Source organism: Talpa europaea (assembly GCF_964194135.1).
Source record: "Talpa europaea genome assembly, chromosome: 11".
NCBI lineage: Eukaryota > Metazoa > Chordata > Mammalia > Eulipotyphla > Talpidae > Talpa > Talpa europaea.
The window spans coordinates 73,818,515-73,836,491 of NC_140078.1; the positions used below are offsets into that span (position 1 = coordinate 73,818,515).

Here is a 17,977-nt window from a genome sequence, read left to right on the forward strand (position 1 = left end):
TTTGCCCCATCACCCACATGGGGAGCAGACCTCAGAGATGCTCGTATTCTGAGAAAATAACCCATTTTGTCCATAAAACTAAAAAGCCTGGCTTGTTTCAAGAATGTCCCCCATCCTTGTCACTGTTTTCCCTTTATCGTTAACTAATCCAGTACGGTGAGGTAGGATGTCTTAAGGGTTGCAGTTTAAGGCCAATCCTAGGTAACCACCACTTTCCTGTTACCCCCAAACAGCCTCAACATATGGGGTCAAGAGAGTTTTACCAGAAGACTTGGTGCTCAGCAACCCCTCCCCAAACCTGTGCCTTTGTCCAACATGTAAACATGTCTGTGGAGACACTGCCTAGCCAGTGGGTCCCTAATGAATGAGAAGACCTGGGTTTCAGTCCTGCCTCTAAGTTGGTATGTTGCTGCCAGTCTGATCTTGGCATTTGCCCTAGACAGCCCCCTTCTGTTAGCTGCCATGTAAAATGTAAAGGCTTTGGCCCTATTTCACAAAGGTTAAATTAACTCGGGAGTCAATTTAGGCACCTTTCCACAAAAGGTTTCCACATAAATACTCATAGCTCCCTTTAGAAAGATAATTCTTTCATATCTTCTTGATGACAAGACAACATCAAATTTCTGGGTTCTTTCCTCTTTCTCTTCCAGATGCCAGTATGGACAGAATAGCTTATGATGCTTATCCCCACCCACCACTTCCGAGACATTGAGCGGAAACCAGAATACCTCCAGCCGGAGAAGTGCGTCCCACCTCCCCATCCCAGTCCTGTGGGAACCATGTGGTTTATCCGAGACGGCTGTGGCATCGCCTGTGCCATCGTCACCTGGTTTCTGGTCCTCTATGCAGAGTTTGTGGTCCTCTTTGTCATGCTGATCCCATCCCGAGACTACGTGTACAGCATCATCAATGGAATTGTGTTCAACCTGCTGGCCTTCTTGGCTCTGGCCTCCCACTGCCGGGCCATGCTGACGGACCCCGTGAGTATGTCTGGGCTTGTTTTGACCAGCCCACACTCTCCTCTGGCCCTGGCATGGCCACCGCCTGCATGAGTCCCCTGACCTTGGGAATGTGGAGAACTGGAGGGCTGGGGTTAAGGTGGGAAACTGGACTAAGGCCCTACTGAGGGAACACCATCTGGACCACAGCCTATCTGTCTTGGTGGAATGAGACCAGATGTACTCTGAGGTATTTGTTGATTGCGCCTGCTCTGTGGGAGGGGTTTGCTGTGGGGGAAACCAGCCTCTAGTTAGAAAGGCACAGTCAGATAACGGTGGAGACTGGAGCCAGATGATCAGAACAGAAAGCATGTTGGGGGGTTGGGTCAGGACAGGGCTGCTCAGTGGAGGTAGGACTGGAGCTAGGTGGATTTGAAATTAAAGCCATATCCAATTCCAGGAACCTGCACGGAAATGGCCTTCACTTTGTTTGGGCGAGGCTCATCTTTTCCTGAAAAGCTGGACAAGCCTGTTTCAGGCCGCAGCAAGTGCCTCTTGGTGAATATCAGTGGGTAAAGCGGTGGTGTTCTGCCCGATGACTTAGCTAAATACACCAAGCTGTGCAAGTGGCTATTGAATGTTGTGTACCCTGGTATTAAATCCTCCATTCCTGTTCATTATCTCGTATGGGAAAAGCAAGAGAGTGCGTTATTTGATAAAGACCGCCTATGGCTTAATTATCTCAGTGTGTTGGACAAGTGTGTTTAAATTAAGAGAGGGAGAGTACTGCTAATGGTGTGGCCCTGGCCACACAGATTTCATGTCTGTGAGCCCCAGGGAAAGCACAGTAACAGTGATGGGTCCTGAACTAGTTTCCTTCTCCAAAGGCTCCATTTCCTGCTGGCTCAGCTGGTGGATTGTTAATCTGTCCCAAAGGGAAGCCGCTTTCCCAGCTCAATTTCATGCCAGCAACCTGTCCAGACAGTGCCTCTCCTCATGCACGTGCCTCAGGAGATCACACACACCAGCAGGCAGGGCTTCTTGGCCTCGTGTTAGTGCCACCTCTGGGATCAGAGTAGCATGCAGGAAATGAAGTGCATGACTATGGCCATATGTGCACCCAAACAAAAGGGCATAAAAGAGTTTTCCATCAGTGACACTTTGATCATGTTGAAAATAAGTTAAAGGTTTATTCAGAAATTTTTATGATGCCCTTGCTGTTGGAGATATAGAAATAAAAGATACTGTTTTGCTCACCCCCAGACACTGTTCACACCCTCAAGGTGCCCAGCATCTAGAGAAGGCAGGTGAGACTAGTCCTATGTGATGGAGGCCATCACACTGACAAAGGGGAGCACCATTGCTGTAGGAGAACAGGGAGGGGGTATCAACCTACCGAGGCAGGAGTGACTGCTCAGAGGAGTGGTGCCCCAGCCAGTTCTTCTCAGAGCTGTGGCTGTTGGCAGGGAGGTGGAGGGCGGCAGGGCAGGAAGCTACTGACAGTGCTCCAGGCAGATGAGCAGCCTGCAGAGACAGGAATGCAGGGGTTGTTAGGAACAGTAGGAACTTAGAAATGGGTTTAGATTGGTGGTGTATAGGGGGCACCAAAGGAGTAAGGTTGGGATGATGAGGGCAGTCGATAGCCCCACCCCCCCAGGATTTTAAATGAAAGAGTGATGAGCTCAGATTGTCATTTTACAAGGATTGCTCTGGCAGCAATGAGAAGGATCTCTGGGGATCAGAAGCCCTGGTAGATGGAATACTATGTCAGAACTTCTTTTCTGAGCAAGACAGACCACAGTCCTGGCTCACATCCTAGCCTGGGGGGTCAGGTAGTAAAGATGTGCTTGATCAAGGTGATTTCAGGGTGTGATCCATACTTTAAAGATGGTAAAACTCTGTGATCAAGGTGATATGGTGATGACTGTTCTGGGGTAAAAGGGACTACTTTAGATCAAGGGAATCTGAGGCAGCCTCTCTGAGCTAGTGCCATTTTCAGTGATACCTGGACGACAGGAAGCTATGAGTCAGGCAAATGGAAATCTGATGGCAAAGCCCTCCAGGCAGGGGAAAGAGTAGGTACAGAGGCCCAGAGGCAGACACTTGTTGGCAGGTCTGAGAAGGAGGACTAAGACAGGGTGACTGAGGCATGTAGGTGGAGGCAGAAGGGACTAGACAAGGCAGAGAGGCTACCAGAAGCCAGATCGGGCAGGGCCATGTAGGCCTCATGAGAACTTTGGTGTTTATTCTAAATGTAGTAGGAAGCCATCAGAGAGCAGGATGTAGCCTGATTTTTACAGACAATGCCTTGTGCTCGTGGTGGAACTTTGAGGGTGGGACAGCTCGCAGCAGGGGAGGTAGTGCCGCTTCCCACAGCAGATGTGGGAGCGCAGACCCAAGAGGAGCGCAGAAGCCGGAGAGAGGCTGCTAGTTTGGGAGTATATTTTCGGTCACTAATTCTTAAGGCTGGCTGCACGTTAGAATCCTTTGGGAACCTTTTAAAAAGTACTGATGTCTGAGCCCCACTCCGGAGATTCTATTTTTAATTGGTCTGGGACAGGCCCTGGATATTGGGATGCTTCAGAGCTCCCAGGGGTCCCTCTGTTCAGCCAGGTCTGAGAACCACTTCAGAAAAGCTAACAGAATGGAGAGGGTTAGGAAAGTATCCCTTCCAGAGTCTTTACTTGAGTGTCTGGGGGGACTTGCTGGTGCAATTTATTGCATGGGAAAGTCTGGGGAGAACAAATTTTGGAGGAAAAATCAAGGCTTCTGTGCTAGCCACACTGTATCTATAGTACATACCATCGACAGCCAGGCCTGGAGCTAGTGGAGCGTTGTTAGAATCAGAGTGGAGTATAGAAGTGGTTGGATTCTAGAAGGCATGAGAATGCAAGAAAAGGGAGAAAGGAGGCTTCTACCCTGGCATTCCTGCTGCTCTCACACATGTGCATTCTTTCACCCCTCAATTGATGCGGCAACCTCTCCAGGGACCTCCCCAGACTGACCCCCTGCAGTTGGTTGGATGCCAGAGAGAGCAATTCTCACTGTGGTCTGTTGCTCGACTTCTAACACCAAATGAGTGAGAGCCATAGACCCGCTCACAAACACCTGTCTGCTTTGCATAGGTGTGTGTGTGGTTGGTGGACCCAGAGAAAACTGGGCCAAAAAAACCCGAAGCATCTGTCAAATTTTCACCATTAGTAAGGGGCCAACTCAGAGCATGTCCTGTGGATGTGCCCTTCTCAGACCATTCATGCTGCCGCCTGCCTTGCTACTCAGTACATGAGGTCGTATGTAAAACCCAGTATGCAGAGCAAATGAGGGGAGCTACAGGGATGGAGTCCCTGGCGCATTGGAGGCACCTTGAGTTTCCAGGGAGCATTAATGGGGGTCCAGATCTCACACTGAAAGCAGATTAATTAGGGGTTCCTTATTAACACTGCCAGGGGGCAGTCTGTTTTTAGAAAGGCATCGTTGCAGGGTTCTAAGGAGTTCCTTAATAGGATTATGGTTTGTGTCTCAGGAGTTCATGTTGCCTGTAATTCTTCAGAACTTATATCCTATGGTTATAAACAATATAGATATAACATAATATAGGCATTGTGGGTCATTTGGGTTTGTTAGTATTTTAGTAGAAAAAAGTCTGTTGTAGGCAGCTCTCCTTGAGCCCAAAACTGCACGGCTACATCAGTGCAGGCGTCTCTTTTAACAAACCCATCCCTTTCAAATGCTGTTCTTTCTGCCTGCTGGTATCTGTGCATCTTCTGCTTTCCTCTTTTGGTTATAAACCTGCCCTTTTGGATATAACCAAAAAAAGTCTCTTACAGTCTTCCCTAGTTACTGTACCACTTCCAGCTTTGAAATCTTATTCCAAATGTGTCATCAGAACAGGTGCCTCCACCTCAGCTCTCTGGACCATTGAGCAGAGCTGACTCCGATGCAGTCTTGAATGGGGTTCACCTAGCGCTTGAGCAGAAGAAAGAGAGGAATGACTCACTATTGTGTCAGCCACTCCCTCCAGAGTAAAACTCTCTTTTGAGATATGGAGTAAAGAGATTGGCCCGTAGAGAGGGGAGCGAACTGAGGCGGTGCCTCCCTTGGCTGGTGGGTTGGCCTGGTGTGTGATCTCATGGTGCCTCTCCCTGCCGGCTCTGAGGTTGTGGGATGTCATCAAAGGAGCCATCTCCATTCCTGAAACACCAGAATTGAGGCCCAGAGTGGTGCCACTGGCCCAGAGACAACCTGGATGCATCTCCTTTGGCATCTGCCTCCCACTCCCCCCCACCCCCGCCCCCACCCAATTTCACCACCTTTTCCTTTCCACATCCTGTGAACTCCCTCAGGAGTCCAGTGGGATCCCCTTTAAAATTTAGGCCTGGGCTGTAAAACATAGTTTGTTTCTTGCCCTAGTGCCAGGAAACTCAAGGACAAGTGCTACCCGGGTCACAGAGATTGTATCAATACTTATAATCAGCATTTCTTTGCCCCTCCCTTCTTTTGACTTAATCATTTATTGACCTCGTTGTAAATTATCTCAAGCCTCAAATTCAAGAAAAGGAGGAATTCAATGTAACCACATTGTTAAGGAAAATGAATCTGTCAGCCCCTCCCTCCCTTGGAGTCCCACCCTGTGTACACTTTGCTATAAACAGGCCTCACGTGACTCAGACAGATCACTGCAGCCACTGATATTTTTTTTTTTAGTTTCAGCTGCCAAAATTCAGGACCCACTTCAAATATGCAATCAGTATTCCCTTCTGGAATCTCTCTTGGCAAACTTTTTGAGCACACACTGCGTACAGAATCGCTAACTAGTACAATATTTCCTCAGGCTTTAGCTTGGCAATGTGATTTCAGACCTGCAGGAGCACAGAAGAGGAAGAGGAGGTCAAGTAACCACTAGAGGCTGAGTGCTGGGTGTAACCAGACAAGGGCCATGCCCATCTTGCTCCAAGGTACTGGCACATCAGGTGCCAGGTGGGGGACTTGTCTCGAGGCTGGGTGCTGTGTTCTCCTTAGAGCTGGGCACCTTCTCATACCTGCCACTGAGCAACTTAGAATTGCCAACAGAAAAATCCTTCTGGTTCCAAAGAGAAGGAAGTGACCAATTCGGGGATTACTTACTTGGCACCTTCCTGTTGACGACTCAGGTAGCCCAGATCTGGCAAGGGAGGGAGCTATTAGGAGAATTTCTGCTTGGACCAGGAGGTTAACATGTCTTGGTCCCATGGCCCCTGAACAGGGGCAAGCCAGTTTTCACCCGTGTTGCTTGAAATGAATGGCGGTATTGATTCCTTGGAATCACTGGTCTTTTTCTGGAACCTGTCTCTGTTGCTTTCCTTTGTGTCCTTTTTACATTGTCATGTTATCCTAGATACTTAATGAAACAGACATTATCCCAAGCCTGTTTCACTGTTGTTAGTGTGATGATTCAGGTTTTGGCAGGAAAATGGTATTATGGTTTCAAAGCAGTTTTTTTAAAAGCCTCTTTAAGTTACTTCATGGAAATATTTAATATATGTGTAAGGTGTCTTCTGATAGAGGAATAGGTTCTAAAGTTGAATTGCCTGGATCTGCATCCTGGGTCTGTTACTTGTTAGCCTTGTCATCTTGGAAAGTTGCTTAACTTCTTTGCTTTAGTTACCTTGTATACAAATTGAGGAATATCCTAGTCTCTACCTCTTAATTGTCAGAATTAACTGACAAAATATAATAAAGCACTTGGAACTGTGCCTGGCATGTAAGCACTCAATAAATGTCTATGGTATCATCATTATTATTCAGCTTAGGTTTATTGAATACAGCTGTTTGCCAAGCCCTGGGCGAGTCACAAGTTGAAAGACATTGTCTCTGTCCTCCAGGAATTTACAGACCTGTAGGAGAGATCTGTGTAATTAAATGGTAGCTGTTATAGTACAAATACTACCTGTGAGAGCACAAGGCAAAGTAATAGGTTCTGTATTGGGTGTGGCCTGGGGCCAACAGGAAAAAAGCCAAGGAGGTGAATCTCTGAGTTTGGTTTAGACGCAAGAGGGAAGGAGGTACTTGGCAGCCTGGAGGGGACACACTAATAGGGGGATCCTGTGGGCATGAGAGAAAGACTTAAAGGGAGCTGGATGCCTTTGGGAAACTCCAGGCACCTTGCCAGGCCGGACTGTCAGGGAAGGAGGTGACACTGGGTGGGGGTCCAGGGCTGGCTTGGGGTAACCTTGGAAGAGCCCTGCCCGGGAGCTGGGCCTCTGGGCCATGGGAAGATGCTAGGGAGCAAGTGAAGGCTTTTAGACAAGGAATGACCTGATCGAATTCAAGTTTTAGACAGTTAAGTATGGACAAGAGGAGGCGGGAAAGGATGGAGGTGGGCTGCAAGAGGCGAGGGAGAGAGGGATTCAGGAAGACCTGAGAGATGCTGGTACCTGGGGCACTTGATGAAGTTGTATTAAGGCCTTGACAGTGGCCTTAATACATGGGCTTAGAGGCACAGTTTGGGGATGAATTGACCTGGTGGAGTAGGTAGGAATGTGGGGCAGAGGGCTAGAAAAGTTGGGGATGGCACCAGATTTCTACCCCAGATGGGCAGAATAGACAGATGTGCAGTGGGCCAGGAACCAGGGACAGTTTGGGAAGAAGGTAATAAGTTTGGTGTTAGTATGTTGAATTTGGAGAGTTTGCTTTTGTCTTTTGACCAACCAGGTAGAATTATCTGCACTCAAGAGGTCTGGGGTAGTGCTGGTGATTTGATGGTCACTGGGTGGTGATGGGCAAGTTTGTCCAGAATGAGCACAGAAGAGGTGGTAGTAGATTGATTGTTCAGGAAGGGAAGGATCTCAAGAAAGGAGAGGCAGGAGGAGACCCAAAGGGAGCAGGGCAGCTGGTAACAAGGAGGAAGTTGTCAGTGAGGAGAACCCAGGAAGGGGAGGGCTAAGAACCGACCTGTGAATTTGGCCACTGTGACTCAGTTCCCTGGTGTGGAGGGGACAGAACCGGAGCAAAAGAGAGTAAGAAGTAAACAAAACAGCAAATGCATAGAAATCTAGAAGCTTAACTATTAAGGGAAGAGAGAGTGTGAAGTCAACTAAGAATAAGAGGGAAAGCTCTGGGGGAATAGTTGGGACCCTAAAATGAGGCTTTGTTGGGGCACTAGTCCTCCAGGAGAGCTGGGTCCCTGTGTGTTTAGGAGGGGGCTGGAGGGAAGACAGTGGGGAGAGAGAGAAAGAAAATGAAGGGAGTTTACTCCAGCAGCCTCAGTTATCTCTGGAAGAGAAAAGAAAGTGGATGGGAGCTGCAGAAAGTATTAGAAGTTGAAGCTAGCCACCAAGGGAGAGCTGCATCACACCTTTCTCCCAGATTTAAATACATTCCACTATGCAGCAAATATATATTTTAGAAATGTAGGAACATTTTTTGGATCTATAGATTTTTGAAAATATCTTTAACTTATGATGTACAAAGAGAAAATACTGGAAAGAATATGGACCAAATGTTAATAGTACTTATCTTTGGGTGATAGAATCAGAGGGTAGGGCTTTCTCTTTTAATTTTTTCTCTATATTATTTTGAAGTCATGAACAAGTATTACTTTGGGAATGAGGGGAAAGATCAGTACATTTTCATCTGCAGGCTCAGTAACACGGAAGCTTCTAAACATCCTGGGAGGCGTGTAAGAACCAGTGGAGGTGGGGGGGGGGGGCAAAGCCAGCATGAGCACACGGGCAGGAGTGTCTCAGCAGGCCCCAACTCCCTGCCATCTGTCCAGCATTGTGCAGAACAAAATTCCTTACTGTGAACTCACAACGGAAAATTCTGAAATCTGTAGAGATAAGCTAGATGAGCATATTCTTTTAAAAAAGGAGTGGGGGGAAGCACCTGAGGCAGAGACTGCATAGTGCCTGTGTTACCCACTCCGCAGTCTGGGTGGCTGGCCCAGCAGCTACTGGCTCTGAGAGATGAGCTCAATGGCTGGGCAGGTGGGGTCTTGCCTGGGTGGGGATGAGAGTTCTATGAGGTTTATGCAAATGCAGTCACTCCAGAGGGGTGAGAACTGACCTCAGACCTTAGCCTTTAGCTCTTAGAAAGACAGTGTTAAATGACATCTCTGATTCAGTCTAGAAGAGCAAAATACCAAATGAGAGCACCTTCCTCTTGTGGCCCTTTTATGTGAGACCTCCTGAGAATTTCAGCATAGGAATTTGGGGGGGAAACATTCAGTCTATTGCAGTACTGAGCATTTTCTCTAAGACAGCCCTCATCTCTACAGGTTATCGTGGCTATGTCTGTTTAACCCTAACAGCAATACTAGGAGTTAGGTAAGATGGGTCCTGGCTCACCTGTTAGGGAACTAAGGCACAGAGAGGCCAGGCTTTCACCTGCATACCACTTGCAAACACAGAACTCAGAGCCAGCAGACTCCCGAGCCCGCCACTTAGCCCTTGTGCGATGGTGCTGACTGCTCTTCTCTCCTGCTGCTTAGGCCCAGAGCTCCACCTCCCACTGGGGATTCCCGGGCACTTCAGACACCGCACATGCTGAGTGTGAACTGGTCGTCTCTTCCCAGAGCTTGCTTCCATTGTGTTCTCCCATTGGTCAAGGGCACCACCCTATACTAGCTGCTAAAAATTGAAGCCTTATTTGTACTCATCTCTTCACTTTCTTTTCATCACCCACTCCACCATCACAATGTTAACTTAGTTCCCTACGCCTTTCGTCTGGATCTCTGGATTTCCTCTCCACGCTTCTCCATCCTCATAATTCAGTTCTTCCTTACATCAGCAGTAACTTCCTGGCTGGTCTCTAGCATTTTTATCTCTCTTCTTACCGGATCCACACAGCATCAGCAACTGGGTTCTCATCCTAAAGCACCAACGTTGTCTGATAGCTCTGGGCTGCCTAGAAAGAAAAACTTTATCTGGGCCTTAAGGTCTGGCGTGGAACATCGGGCTGCCCCAGCCCACCAGTCCAGTCTCGTACGCTCATACTGTGTGCCTTGGGCTTGGCCACACTGATATTCTGTCTCCCAAATAAGCAGTGCTTACTCTCACCTCACTGCCTCGTTATGCCCCTTCTCAGGCTGGAGTTCCTTCCCCCCCGCAAAGTCCACCTAGACTATTCCTCTGTCCTGCACTATTCCTCAGGACAGCTCTTAAATCGCCCTTAAGACTTCTCTAGCCCTTGGTCAATTGGCTGCAGCTTCTCTTTGCCAAACTAGAATTCTAGAACTGTCTTCTAGGATTGAGTTCAGTCTCCAAAAAACCAGAAGCCTTCTGGAGGCACAGGCTTTGTTTGAGTCCCAGATCCAGAGCAAGGAACGCAGGTATACAAGCTGAGCTCCAGGAGGCACCTGGTGAAGTTGGCTGTTGAGCCCCTCCTTGGGCCTGGTATTACCTGTTTTCCTTGTTTGTCCAGGTGCACAGCCTAAGCTAACTCTGGCATTTTAGCCCTGGTACTGTTTCCACCAAAAGCATGGACATCTAGGACAGCAAAGTAGTCACAAACATCCTAACAGAATGGCATTGCAAATCAGAGGGCACTTCTGGTCAGAGAGCAAGTGGAATATGTGAGGGCCTTGGTTCACCGTGGCTTGAAGACTCACTAAGAACTAAATTCAGACTGATTGCATTTGAAACTGAACCAATTAAAATTTAGAGTTGCAAATTTTGACCTGGAAATACCAGACTCTTAGATATTTTGCCCTCTCAAAGACTGTAGCTGATACCAGGAAATTAAATGTAGACCAAAAAGTAATTGGTAAGTTGAATCTCACTAGACTGTTTACATAGGAAAGAATGGGTTCAATGAAAGCAAGTTCAGTAAAATGAAAATAGGAAATCACCAGGAACAATGTAACCGTAAAGGGATTAATTTGGTAGCACTTCCTCAGGAAAATTCTTTGTCAGTAAATATTCGTCAGTGTTGGCATAATTCTGAATATGTCCTCTTGTTGTTGGGATGAAAATGTCCAGTCCATGTGTTTGTAGTCGGTGCTTTCAAATGACCATCTCCACTGTGGAATGTGAGATGTGAGGGAGCCCCCAGCCCAACCCTGATGCCTTTCCTCTGTTATAGGGGGCGGTGCCTAAAGGAAATGCCACTAAGGAATTCATCGAGAGTTTACAGCTGAAGCCTGGGCAGGTGGTGTACAAGTGTCCCAAATGCTGCAGCATCAAGCCAGACCGAGCCCACCACTGCAGGTACGCATGCGCCCACCCAGACACACGCACTCTGGCGAGCACCGCTGCCCCCAGCGCCGTCAGCAACAGGACTCCTGAATGCCTCTCCTCTGGGCGTGGAGTGCCCGCCCTGTGTCACTCCCCCCGCCCCATGAGTTTGCTGGATTGGAAAGGGCAGCTGGTTTGGACTTGGTCTGTCCCCAGATGTGGCTGTGCCACAGCTGACAGAGGACCCTGCACAGACCCTTGACTGTCTCCCTGTTTATCTCCATGTCTTTAAACTCGGGACTCCTGCTCTTTCTGCCGCACAGTTTGATTACTTGAGTAAGGGCACCCAGGCAGTCTCAGAGCATCACTCCGTGAATGCCCAGTGCGTGACTCTCTAGGAGCCGGCCCTGTCCACTTGAGCTGTGGAGAGTGGCGAAGGGGCTTTCCTTGAATGAGGACTTTATTTAAAACAATTTCTAGAGATTGTGACGACTGTAGAATTCAGCCTAAAAAAGCCATTTTCCCATCTTATCTGGAGGGATTTTTCCCTTTGGTTTTCAGATTTCTTTGTGGTTTTGAGTCTTCTTCACAAGAAGACATCTAGCTAAAAATTGCACTTTATCATTACAAGCATACTTTAAATGCTAACTACATTTAAAAGCTAAAGTCTGTGTCATTTGTGACCTTTTTCAGACTCGAATGTGTTTGGGGTGGGAAGGGGTTGTGGAGGAGTGAACTGGCTCCCGGTGTTGGGAGGTCATCCTTGTCAGTCTGAGACTGTGGGAACCCTGGGTTTTGTGAGAGATCTGAGCTGCTAAAAGGTGGTGTTTCTTTGTGGGCCTTGATGCCCACCTCTTGGAAGATAGCAGTCAGTCTCCATCATTCAGATCCCACAGTCAGCTCCTTATACGGCACAGGCACCTCAGCCCGCTCTATCTCGTCATCAGTCATCTTTTGTCCTCAGAGTCACCCCAGAGATAGGTAGGATCTCCTTAGATAAGGAATAAGGGTCAAGGGGGTGGGGGTTATGTGATGGCTCCAAGGTCACTCCTGTTGAATGAATATAAGAGACAGGATTAGGTCCCAGTCTAGAACTCCAGTTTGGAGATGACTCCTATGACCTAATGTAATTGTATTGTTTTTCTGCCTATCTGAGTGGGAGAGATGTGGAAACCTCCCTAATTAGTGGTCACCTCTTGAAGGTGAGGACTGAGGAGCTTGGTCAGGGTCCTGTGGTAACTACTGTCTCCTGTGAGTTTTCTCTCTCTGGGTCAGCTTGCTTCTAAGAGCTGTGCTAGAAGCTGATTTGAACTTGCTCCCTCTGTCTAGACGGAGGCATCTGTCTAGGCTTTCCTGCCACCCTAAGGCTGGGGCAGCCAGTTGTTTCCTAAACAACACCCAGATGAAAAGGCCCAACTTGCTCATGTGGTTCCACAAGGCAACCCTGTGTGTGGAGCAGGCCATGGCCTTGGAGAGGTCAGCGTTGGAAATTGTCTCTGTCACCGCCACACTGTGGACCTTGGGTCTGATGCCACATCTCAGCCTTAGCTTTCTCCTCTGTAGAAAGGGTTGCTCTCCCCTAACTTGTGAGGCTTGAACATGAGCAACTCTGTGAGTCACCGAGCTCAACAGGAGGAAGCAATTTGTTAATAGAGCAAATGTGCACCTCAGGATATGCTGGATTATAGGCTGCCCCAGAAAAAGGGAAGTGGGAACTGTTTTGGAAAAGAACTTCCGAGCAACTGCTGTGGTTCTTTCTCTTTCCTCCCTGAGCCCTCGGAACTGCCTCCACCGCCTGGCATTTTCCTTCCCGCCTCCTCTTTGCCTCTCTCCTCAGGATGATCTGAGGGAGAGATTCTTGAGTGCTAGTAAACAAATCAACTTGAGCAAAACAAGAGCTGCTGATTCAGATGAACTTGAGTGAAGCTGCCTGTGCGTAGCCTGTTCCTGCCTCAGGAAATGTGTGCTGACAACCGCTCCTTTGTGGTGGCTTGTGTTGGCCTAAATCAGCTGGGTTCTCACACTTTGGATCAGCAGAGTCCCCAGCACCCCAGCAGAGCAGGTTTATGGCAGGTTGGGTTGAGAGGCCCGCTCCCTGTTAGAGAAAGAGGATCGCAGTCTTGGTGCGTGTGTGCACACACGTGCTTTCCCCGTTCCTCTCCTCCCAACAGAGTCCCTGGAATTGAAAACTGTCTGCATTCTCTGAGCTCTGGTGGGCACCAGAAACACTCCCCAACCTTGAACCTGTAGTTGTTCCTGCCAGTCCTATAGTATGTGGGTGCATCTTCCTTCCCAGGAGAAGCACTTGGAACCCCAGGCTGCTCTGTTGGCATTGACTCTTCTGTTGGCGAGGACCATGAAAGCATGTAGAAATGTTGCGGGGGGGCCACTTATGCTACTGTGGGCAGCCAGTGTGCTGGCCTTGCGTGTTAGATTCGTAAATAAGGATGGAGAGCTGTGACATAGAGCGAGCCTCAGACCCCTTACAGTCCTGACCGTAGAGACACACACGTGCCGTGTGCCAAGCTGAGTGGTCATGGGCTGCTCAGGGCCCCTATCAGCGTCTTCTCTTGTTTTTCTCATGGTTCTGATTATTGATAAAATCTGTGCTAGTATTGTTTTTGAAGCGTTTACGTACATCTCTAACCCTGAGAGATGAGAGCTAATTCTGCAGAGAATAGATTGGAGCTGCTGAGTTTCTTTGCTCAGAGCCCAAAGTGGGGATCCAAAATAAGTGTTCGTTCCACTGCACTGCCCTGCCTTACCTAAAATCATTTCCGAGCTGTGGTCAGGATGTGGCAGCTACCTTCTTCCTTATAATTTTGATCAAAGCCATGAAGTATGATATGAAAACCGATGTGTGGGGTGTGGTCCACCAAGTACCTTCTTGCTCTGTTCTCTTATCCTTCTGGGGCACCCCAATCTGATGTGGTGGATCCCATTTCTTAGGCTGTTCTTTCCCTATCTGGCGTCAGGCCCTTCACTCAGCAGACCCTTGCTACGCAGGACCCTTAGATCTGTGTGAGTGGTGGGTTAGCCTCGGATCCAGCCCTGGGCTACCTGACCCTAGAGCCCCCACCCAGGCAGGGCAGATGCGCTTGTCCGCCTGAGAGTTTGGTAAGTCCTGCTGTGTGGGAGACACAGGACCCTCACAGACACAGCTATGCTTCTGGGGTGGATCATCACCGGGGGTGGGCGGGAGGGCCTAGCCAGCTCCTTTGGGGCTGAGGACCGAGGAAGGGCCCTTACATCCCCTGGAGAGAGGGCACATTAATGCCAGAGGACCTGACTGTATACAGCCACCGTTGAGCTTGCTGGGCTCTGACAAGCTTTTGAAGGAAGTGCTAGAAAATGGTGGGGAAGCATCGACAGTCTTCTAAGACAATGATTTAAAAACACACAAAAAAAGAAAAACATTTTTTGATTTAAAAAAGAAACACAGAAAACAGCTGGGAAACCTTGAAGCAGGGACACTAAAAATATCTCCATTTAAGACATTTGGCCTTTCCAGTGACGGCTTTTGCACGTTTCTGACCTGCTGCCATGTCCTTGGTGCCTGCGTACCAGGATGTCCCCAGGTAGCCCGAGTGAAGAGGGCCTGGAGGTCTGCCTGCCCACCATGCTTGGGCTGCCCTGCTGTGTCTGGGGAGGGGGACTCTGCTGAGCCCCCTGCTCACTGTGCACTGGGAGTTGGGAAGAGGCCTGCCTCTGGGAGACTGCCTTCCCAGCGGGGTGTCAGGGATTGTGGAGGGAAGCTTTCTCCGCACTCATGACAAATGGTGCCTGATGTGAAACAGGAGCAGGGTGTGGATAGTCGCCCCTTGGGGTGAGCTTCACTGACCCACTCAGACCTGGCCTAGAGCCGTTCAGCCTCTGAGCAGTGTCTCCAGCCATGTGCACCGATGGACACCCTGACCTCGTGCACCACCACTGGCTGGGGAGCCGGCTTGTGCTCTGCTCCCTAAGGAGCGCCTCGACTTCTCCAAAGGGAGAAGTGCCACCTTGAGACTTCATGTCTTTGTGGCAAACTTGGAGACCAGTACTCTGGACCAACCTTCCCGTTTCTCAGTAGGCTACTCAGTGAGTCCTCACTTAACGCCATTGATAGGTTCTTAGAAACTATGACTTCAAGAAAAACCAATGGCTAAAGAAAGCAGGTCCTGAAATAACATCATTTCACTCCACATTGGCCGGGATTGCTTTCTCCGCCAACATTATAACAAAGCAACCTTGAATGCAATGAGCTTATTCGAGAACACGCTGTGCTCACTTTCCCCTGCTCCCTAAAGGATGGGTGTTTTTCACTTTGGCTGCCCAATAAGACAGCCACTGTGAAACCCAGCTTCTGGTTTCACAGTAGCCTGGTCTCTTCAGTGAGGCTGGGAGGAGAGCAAAGGCCATATTTGCCATGAGGGCTTATTTAAACTCTCGGGCAGCTTTCAGAGGCTCACAGGCAACTTGGTGCCTCTCTGCTGCTGAGCAAATACTGCCTCAGAGCACGCACTTGAAACCCTGTGAGAAATAAGTACAGAGGGAAGAGAAGTTGCTCAAGAGCCTGGAGTAGGGAGGTGGTTACCCTCAAGAGTCTGTTCCCCTGACAGGAAGGGAATTAAGAAACCCCAGATCTTGGGGAAGGACATGTAAACAATGGGGTACAGGGGTGGTGGCTCTGTGGAGGAAATGTGGGCCTGGTGGCTGAGACACAGGACACAGAAGTTCACTCTTCACTTGTCTGTATCTTTAAAATTCTATACTGGGAACAAACTTTGTCAATTAAAATACATGTTAGGTATCCAGACAGTTTAAATTGGTAACAGAGAGAGACACCAGGTAATAGAGTTGCTGGTACCTGACTTTGTTTCCCTCCATGCCCAGTTAGGCCTCCCTTTCTTACCCTGTCCTCCCAGTTACCAGGGAGATTCTGGGGCTGGGTCAGCATCTCGCAGACTGAGTCCACCCCCAATATTCTGTGTCAGCGAGGCCCTCCGAAATTGTAGAGAAGACCAAGGCTAGAAGCCTGTGTGACTTCACCACTCACCCAAGGCAGGCGCCATCTCTGTTCTCCTTAGTCCTTATGACAGTACTTACTCCCCGTGGTGGGAAACCTGAAGCTCGGCGGTGAGCCAGCCTAGGGGAGCTCTGCATACCCAGGTCTTTGGCCTCAAACCTTGTGCCATGCTTAGAAAATGCCACGGCTTCTCAGCCTGGATCCGGGGGACAGCTCACTCCCACACCCAGAAGAGCTCCTCCTGCACCTCCCCTGCCCTGTGAGGACCAGAACTCCGTGAGCACCAGCACATGCATGTGACACCCTGATCCTCCAGGCAGGGCCCCCAGCCCACCCTTCCCCAAGGGTCACCTGGAGAAAGTTAGCTGTGGAAACTAATGGAAAGAAAGCAGGTGCAACCTAAGAAACTTTAAAAATAAATATAGTTGTGTTATCTCCAAACTCATACTTAGAGTATTTCAAACTGTTTTGAACAAATGATGCCCCCAAAATCAATGTTAGGGAGCAGCCTATATTAATGAATTAAAAATGGAGCAGGTTTTGATGCGCCCATGTACTGACACATGGGTCTTTCCAGACTTGAGCACTGGGAAGTAGCTGCTTTCAAGCCCCCTCTAGCCTTGTACTCGTTTCATATCACTGATCTGTATGGTTTGAGAAGGAGTGGGTGTTTGCTATCAAACACACTTGAAACAGCCTCTGTCCAAATATGACCCAGTAGCAAGTTAATAATTTGCAAATTAGTGAAGTCATCTGATCAACATTATACTCAAATATTTAAACTCAAATGACTTTTCTGCTTTTTTCAACTAACTGGATATTGTCTTAGGGCTAAAAGGTTCTTGGAGGCGGCCTTTCTGCCTTGGCCCTGCTCTGAACTCTTCTAGTGCTCACTTCCTCAGCCTACCCTCCCTAATAGTACAAGGCAGTGCTTTGGCAGGACGTTGCTCCCCTTCCCAGATTTTTGGTCTTTGGGGAAACAAGGAGCAGCTGTTTTCTCTATCCCATCTCATCCCGTCAAGTTTTTGAGATGTCTTTATTCTATCCTCTCAATAAACAAAATTCTCAGCTTTTTACCTCAGGAGAGCAACCTCTTAGCCATGTCTGTTTCACCCGATTTACATTAATCAAGATATTTGGAGGTAAAATAATGTCCCCGTCTGACCCTGGGCTCCTGGCTCTGCCTTCTAAGCCCGCTGCCACACCCACCCAGCAAAATGCTGGGCAGTGCTGGAGGAGTGGACTGGGGCCCAGGCTTGTGTCCCTAAGGGCCCACTGGCCATTGTGAGGACACCCCTAAAGGTCTGCCTTGTGGGCTTTTTCAGTGTGTGCAAGCGGTGCATTCGGAAGATGGACCACCACTGTCCCTGGGTCAACAACTGTGTCGGCGAGAACAACCAGAAGTACTTCGTCCTGTTTACAGTAAGTCACCTCCCGGGCCTGCCCCCTCTGGGAAGCAGTGGAGCTTTGTTCCCTCAGGAGTCCTCAGCACCCTGCTGCCATTCAGAGTACTGCCCGCCGTGTAGACCTCTGCCTTTCCGCCGCAGCGCTCCCCAGCCCTACGCTTGAGCTTTAAGAAATGCACTCGAGTTGATTAGTTGTAAGCAGGGGCTGCGTTCTGGGCTCCCATCCTCAGGAGCTCCCACTTCTAGTAGCTAAAGGCAGTTTTGCTGAGGACTGCAAGCTCTCCCTTGGCTGCTGGTGCATGGATGAATTTAGTGGAAGGGCTGTAAGGGCCCTGGGCAGTCAGCACCCTGACTTCTCAGAGTGAGATGAGGCAGCAGGCCTGGGGTGCTGTGGGGTGGGGAGAGGGCAGCGCAGCCCACCTAGAGCCCAGGTCACACCTGGTGACGGGCACCCGTTTCTCTTCTTGTCCCACG

General features: G+C 49.1%; 1 protein-coding gene across 5 annotated transcripts in view; it reads left to right on the forward strand.

Annotated features, from left to right (window-relative positions):
- Positions 1 to 674: 674 nt before the first annotated feature.
- The window catches only part of ZDHHC3 (zDHHC palmitoyltransferase 3), a gene marked incomplete at both ends in the record, with an annotated part of 31,502 nt that continues 14,199 nt past the window's right edge, over positions 675 to 17,977 (forward strand). For 2 of the 5 annotated variants that reach the window (XM_084248280.1, XM_084248282.1), the window contains 3 exons: positions 675 to 980; positions 10,998 to 11,122; positions 17,423 to 17,519. In XM_084248280.1, coding sequence (XP_084104406.1) covers positions 675 to 980; positions 10,998 to 11,122; positions 17,423 to 17,519 — 528 coding nt within the window. Of the gene's footprint in view, positions 999 to 1,398; positions 1,497 to 10,997; positions 11,123 to 17,351; positions 17,520 to 17,977 lie in introns of all 5 variants that reach the window. The other 3 variants (XM_084248281.1, XM_084248283.1, XM_084248284.1) reach the window with 3 other exon arrangements.